General features: G+C 43.9%; 1 protein-coding gene across 1 annotated transcript in view; it reads left to right on the top strand.

Annotated features, from left to right (window-relative positions):
• The first annotated feature begins 24 nt into the window (after positions 1–24).
• Positions 25–7,181, top strand: part of SIAH1 (siah E3 ubiquitin protein ligase 1) — a 20,590-nt gene continuing 13,433 nt past the window's right edge. Inside the window, exon 1 of the mRNA XM_006908741.3 lies at positions 25–276. Coding sequence (XP_006908803.1) covers positions 219–276 — 58 coding nt within the window. The 5' untranslated portion in view covers positions 25–218. The remainder of the gene's footprint in view (positions 277–7,181) is intronic.

Below are 7,181 nucleotides of genomic sequence, written 5' to 3'. Positions count from 1 at the left end.
CCCCCGGGGCGCCGCGCGCTCCCCCGCTCCGGCCGCAGCCCGCATTGTGCGGTGGGGAGAGAGCAGCCTCCTCCCTTGTTTGTGTCGTTAGAGAGGAGATCGCGCCAGCCGCTTGCCGGGGAGGCTCCAGCTTCCGATCGCAAACCCCAGTTTTCCTAGGCTCCATTAGTCGGGTCCTTTGGGGTCCTTTCTCGGCTCTCCAGATCTGTAACTTAGGGATGTGGATAACCTGGGCCGCAGAGTTGCGTAGATTTTTCGTTTCCCGTTCCTGGAAAGGTGAGGATTTGTTTGCTCTGACACCCAGAGAAATGCAGTTTGTGCGTTCGGAAAATCCGATCGATTGTGTGGCCGATCTGTCAGAGTCGTCGCGGCCATGAGCGTGGACGTAGGACAGCCACCGGGCCGGGCCGCCGGTTCCTGGCAGTTGGACATTTACCACTGCTTGATAAGCGCCTGTCAAGGGTAAATTGTTAACTCTTCTCAGCAGTTGGATGTTGGGAGCGCAGACTCTGTAGCCGGCTCTGGTTCCAACCCTGCCCCACCGGTTTGTGACCTTGGGCGAAATTCTTAAGCATCTCTGCTTCATTTTCCTTATCTGCAAAATGGGTGTCGTGATGGTACCGACTTCATAGGATTGTTGGAATTGATGAGCTAATAGGAAGAAGGGCTTAGAGCTGCGACAGGCCCATGGTAACCGCTCAGTCAGTGTTTGCTGCTACGGCTGTTGTTATTTGGTTACCAAACTTATGAGGTTATCTTGGCATGAGGGAAACGTTGGAAGCGCATAGGCTAGGATTAGTGAAATCACATTATAAAATCGTTAGTGCTTGGGTTTTTCTTTTAGTGCATTTCGTTGTTGCAAAGGAAAATAAGAGGTTTACGTGATAAGTTAGACAGGTGTTTTGAGACGATGGCATTTGGAAGGTTTTCTAGTAAGGGATTTGGATAGGTCTTATGGGGTCTGGAATTTAAAAAGTCAAGTTGGTTAAAATGAGGTTTCCTTTGAGCTCTCTGACCTTCGTGGATCAGTTTGTTTCCAAGGACCGGAGCTAACTGACTTGGAAAGTGGGGCAGTGAGTCCCTTGGAGTGTTAGGTGTCTCCGTCGTCACCATCTTTTAGACATTACTGAAGAGCAGAGTGTAGTGATAAATGTAATGGTCTGGTAATTTTATCAGGGAGATACTGGCTCCAATTGCGAAGGAAGAGTGTGTCGGTTAGCTGTTTGGAGAACTTCGCGATACGTAGATTTTGAGACTTAAAGCAGATTATACAAATTGTATAATTTTTCATTCTGGAAGTTGAAGATATAGACTTTGTGATCAGGAATGGTTAGTTACAACCGTAAAGTCTGCTTTGCCACATATTTCCTTTAGATATATTAGAGAATTGGTCTAAATGACCCCTCTTGGCACCTTTCCAGCATAATTTAGCAACATTTAATATTTTAAACTGAAGTACAATGCATTAATAGAAATGGAACTTTTCAGGATAAGTATTCCACAATATCTGTAATTAAGAAGACTGTCGTAATCAGGCTAAAATTAATTGGAGTTACAAAGGAATATCTAGCTAGGGCAACGTAATTCGAAGGCTAGGACTTTGTTTTCAGTGTTTGGAGAGCCGGTCTTACATAATGAGGGTAACACGGTTTACTAACTTTGCAAAGTGACCACTTATATTTTAAAGCACTTGATTTACTCAGTTTCTAAAGATTGGAGGTTTTTTCCTTTAAAGAGATCTGTTACAGACTTTTGATTATAATGGGTTTTCTGTACACCTTGTAAATGTTTAAATTCTGGATATTTTCGGTGTAGACCTCACTACAAACGTAATTCATATATGAAAACCTCAGACTCTCTGCCCCCTTCTCTCTCCAGAAAACACAACTGGGGGTAAACTTTTCCTGTTTATAATAAGTTTCCTTAATGGTTTCTTTTAAATAGAAACCATTTTTCTAGTGCACTTTAAACTGGTTTTCCGTGGATATAGTTATGGAGCATGTGCTGCGTAAGGGCAGGGGTCGTGGCTATAGTTCCTCTGCCATCGGCGCCCGATACTCGATGCGGATCCGGCTCCTGACCAGCTACTGTCAGATGCTGACAGTACTCACATCTCTCCGCTGAAGTTGAGACTCATGTAAGTCTCTCGCCCGCAGGTCATTTTTTCGAGCAGTTTTAGGTTCACAGCAAAGCTGAAAGGAAGGTACTGAGAGATCCTTTACTCGTACATAGCCTTCCATTATCAGCATCCCCAGAACAGAACAGTTTTAGAACTGATGTACCCACACGGACGCATTATCACCCGAAGCCCATGGTTTACATCATGGTTTGCTCTTGGTGTTGTATGTTATGAGTTTTGACAAATGTATGATGATATGTATCCACTTTTATGTATCAAGGTACTTCAAATTTAAGAGTCCAGCTAAAACCTTTATTGTTTCTAACAGGGCATCCAAGGCTTTCACCCTCCACCCCCAGTTAGTCATCAAAACCTAGTGTCTGGTCAGCTCCAATCTGGCATTGCTTCTCTCTGATTTTCTCATTTCTAGTCAGTCTTTCTCTTCTGCCTTCTAAGCGGTCTGCCTGCTTCTGGTCTCTGTCCTCCCTTCGGTTCTTCCTACTGCCATTTAAGGGAGCTTTCTAACGTGGGTGACTTCCAGGGCCATCAGTATAAAGTTCCTCGATATGGGTAGTAAGTACACGGCTTCTCTTGAGCTGGCTCTATAGTTACTTCGCTGCCGTTCCCACCGTGTGCGTGCAGGTGCCTGTATGCATCATGCTTTCTCCCCCTGAACTCTCATCCCAGCCTGACATCACTTAGCTGAGATGCTCCTTCTGGACTCCCCGCTTGACATGAGCGTCATCTCTCGTGTTCCCGTAGCCCTCTCTGCTCGGCCCCACTGTACTGCGTATCCCCCTGGACTGTAATGTACCCCACGCCGTGGACTGCAGCCTCTGTGGGAGCTTTGTTTTGATCCCCTCTGTCTAGAGTTCAGCATTTTTCTGGTACATATTCGGTGTTCAGTATATATATTTATCGAATGACTGACATTAACAGTATCACACTATCCTTAATGTGCTTCTCCGGCCTCATCCTCCATTTCTCTTACCTACTCAAACCGAATTCCTTTTGTTTCTTGAACTCTATCTGTACTTTAACATCTCTGTGCCTTTGCTCATGACCTTTGAATCTCAGTGTCTTATCTGTGCTACTTTGGGCAGATTACTTAACTTCTCCAAGCCACTGTTCCATTGGCATGTGAACATTTATTAAGTATATTGACCCCCGCCCCCTGCCCGCCCCTCAGTGCCCTGTTGCTAGAGTGGCAGTATAGTTCGGTGGTCCAGAGGACAGGCTCTTAAGAGTAAAACCTGGATGTGTCCCTTGGCTCGCTCCGGTATTCGCTGTGTTTGTGACTTTGAGCTCCATGAGAGCTGGGACACTGCCCGCTTTTGCATCTGAAAGCACATTGCCTAACTCACAGTGCTTAAATATTGAAATACTTCATTTCTCTAAACATTGCCACTTATATTCTAGTGAGGGAAGCAAAAATAATTAAGAATTGTGATATGTACTATAAAGGAGTCAAAAGCGCTGGAGTAAAGAATAGAGGCGGGGTAGCCATGGGACCTGCTGTCAGAAGCGGTGACACTTAAGCTGTGATAAAGGGATCAGGAGCCTGGAACCGGGGAAGAGAGAGCAGCTCCCACTGAAGGAGCAGGTGAAGGCCCCCGGGAATGAGGCTGGCCTGGTCTGGGAATTCAGAGGAGAGGGTTGCAGGAGCAGAGGGCGGAGGGGAGGAGGCAGGCAGGGGTCTGATCCTGCAGAGTCAAAAGTAAGTTTTATTTTAAGGGTACTGAGAAGCCATCAAACAGTTTTAATTAAAGGAGTAATGTAATCCACTTTTAACTTTTGAGATTGCTTTAGCTGTTTGGAGAATTGATTGGTTTGAATTGATCTCTTTGATCAGGCAGGAAGTAGTTGATGGTGACCTGGATTAAGGTGGTGGCAGTGAGGACGAGGAGATGTAGATGGATTTGAGATGGATTTGGAGACGGCATTAACAGGACTTGCTGGTGGGTTAGATACCCAGGCGGGGGAGGGAAGGAGTTCCAAGGTTCCCGGCTTGAGCAGCCGTGGCTGGTGGTGCCGTTTACCAACATGTGAAAGGCCAGATGGGGCATAGACAGAGGGCATGGGACAGAGGGGTCGTGATAAAATTCAAAGGCCCGATTTGTTGCATGAGAGGTACCTTAAGAGACGTCCAAACTGACCCAGTGAGGTAGAAGGGGAATCGGGGATCTGGTGTCACAGAAGCCACATGGGGGATACTGGAGCGTGTTTGGAAGTCACAGGGAATGAACCAGTAGAAAGGAGGGAGAGACCGATGCAGCGCGAAGCGAAGGGATAGTGGGGCGCGAAGTCTTGGGGACCCTGAGGACAGGCCGCTGCTTCCCTTCTGACAGGAGGGGAGGAGGTGGCAAGTCAGCGTTCCATGGCTTCCGTCGTATTTTTTAGAGGAAGCATGGGCAGAGCCATCAGTGGAGAGTATTTATAGTTAGTGAATATGCTGCTGGGGCAGGTTAAAGATGCCGCAGAGAGAGACACGTTGGAAAACAGCCGAGGGGAAGAGAGGCTGGAGCTGGGGAATGCGAGCCTCGATGATGCGCCATCCTGTTGTTCCCAGGAGATTCCAGGGGGCTCTCTGGAACAATAGTATTGTTATTTTTGCTAAGTATACTATTTTTGTTGAAGTAAAACATAAATCTGTGCAGAAAAGTGCTCAAATTATAAGTGTACAGCTCACTGAATTTTCATAAAGAGCACATTACTCATAACAGCTCCAAGATCAAGAAACGAGAACCTTACCAGAACCAGAAGCCCCTTCTTTCTCCTTATAATTACCTCCCGCCCACCACCTCTTGACTTGAACGCAGCAGATTGATTTGGCTTTGTTTTTGAACTTCGTGGGAACAGAACAGTATAGTAGGTCTCTCACTTGTCTTTGTGTCCCGGTACTTTTACTTTGATTTTTTTTTTTTTTTTTTTTTTTTTTTTTTTTTTTTTTTTTTTTTTTTTTTTTTTTTTTTTTTTTTTTTTTTTTTTTTTTTTTTTTTTTTTTTTTTTGAATCTTCAGGACGATAAAGGCAAGATAATCCATTCGGGGTCAGTTTAGTCTCTAGGCTTGAGCCACAGTGGCCAGAATGGTATTGGCGAAGACCTTTCATTAGCTTTAAGGTTGCCCAGCCGAGTTGAACTTATTCCATGGCTTCGTCTGTTTTTATTTGCTTTGTTTTAAAGAGCAAGGAAAGGGCTTTGGGGGCACAAGGAAGGAACTAGAAAGAGGAGATTGGATGAGAAAATTTTGGAGAACTAATCTATAGAAAGCAGATATTGTCAGTGAGAGATATTTTCTTAAAAAAATAAGAATTTAATGCCAGTGTTGAATTTTATAGGACGTATATTATGTACTGTACTCGCTATAGTTACTGTCATGTTGCAAAGCTCAGCTAGTGAGGTGAAATTAAGCATAGGTATACTAGCTTCTTTGCAAAGACTGTCTTGGTTTAGCTCATCGTTAAAAACTTCTTGCTTTTTACTCCTCTTTCTGTTTTACCTTTTACTCCTTTGAATTCTGCTAAAGTTCAAGCTTCTGTCGTTGTGAAGGACCCTGGTTTAGCTTCATTAGGAACAACGTTGGATGTGTTGTCAATACAGAGAGTTGTGAGTTAATTTCTATAGACTATGTGCTATTTTGATTTTGTTTGGAGAGGTGATCAGATAAATTTTATTCTGTCTTATAATTAACTTTTAAAGTGCTAAATTTAAGGTTTTTTTAATACGTATAAATTAAAATGTGTGTATGTGTATATGAAATATGTGGGATTTTAAATGTGAATAGGCTGTTTTAAAAATACTTTTTCCCTGTAGGTATCCATTTATTTGAAGCATTTAAAGAAAAAAAGAATCAAAACAGCACACAAAAATAACTCTTGATTTCTGTGTTTCAATTTGTGTATTAAGTCACCAGCAGTTCAATAGAAGGAAAGTGTGGGGACACGAACTATGCACCGATATTTTAAAATTTATTTATTACCAAAATAGTATATATGTTGTATGGGACATTTGAGAACTGCACACAGAAATGGACCCTCGCCTCCCCCAAGCTCACTCATAATCTGATAATTGGGCAGTAACCATTGCAGACATGAGGGTCTAGTTCCTTGTCTCTGTGTGTTTCACAGTTTTTGAATCAGCATAGATCTTACTTAAATGCTTGTAGGTATTTTCCCATTAAGTGATTACCATATCAGAACTGTACCTGTTTGAGCTGCGTAATTCCAAACGATGAAGTTTGTGCTTATGATCTATACATCTTGCAGTTCTTGATATTTCGTGTGCCTGTCGTTCAGTGTTCCGTCTCTGGTATCTGTTTTCTGGTTCTAAGCTTGACCTCCCTCTCCCCTTCTCTAACCCCTCCCCTGAGGTCTTCGAACCCCATTCTGCAATTCGGACGTCCTGCCATCTTCTCTGCCCCATCGCATGGGCCGTGCGTGCATACATACCTGTAGACTGATGTTTAAGTTACTTTTTTCTCTGCGCTGTTTGGTTTGTGTTTGTATATTTGTCCCTATGGTTAATACTTTCTTCTTTTCTGTCCTGTCTTCTCTGTGCTTACCGTTCACGGTGCCCCACCACCTTGCCACTCGTTTAAACGTTCGTGTTGCTTGGATGTCCCATGTCGCCTTCTTTGTCTAGTGCAAAGTTGTCGTCGTCCTCAGTGTCCCTTCACTTTCCTGTGGGTTGTCTTCTGGTCACTGTAGCCCCTGTGTCCTCCCCCTTGGTCCACTCCCTTGCATTTGAGAGCTTGTCCTCCAGGAGCTTCCTGAGCGCACCGCCGGGGGAAGTCATGTTTTGAGACCTTGTATCGTCATTCTGCCCTCTCAACGCTTTTAGGATAATTTGGGCGTAGAATTCTAGAATGGCGATCGTTATCTTTGAGGATTTTAAAAAGCATTGCCCTTTTGCATCTAGCTTTGGATGTTACTGCTCAAAAGTCCAAAGTTCTTTTGCTTTCTGATTTATTTATTTATGTTTATCGAGCCTGTACTGTGTGCCAGTCACAGTTATAACGGTTTAAACGAGATACATCACTGAACCAGACAAAAATTCTTGCCTT

Source organism: Pteropus alecto, unplaced genomic scaffold (genome assembly GCF_000325575.1).
Source record: "Pteropus alecto unplaced genomic scaffold, ASM32557v1 scaffold123, whole genome shotgun sequence".
Taxonomy (NCBI): Eukaryota; Metazoa; Chordata; class Mammalia; order Chiroptera; family Pteropodidae; genus Pteropus; species Pteropus alecto.
Note: the sequence above shows the minus strand (reverse complement) of the source record. Positions and strands in the feature narration are given on the sequence as shown.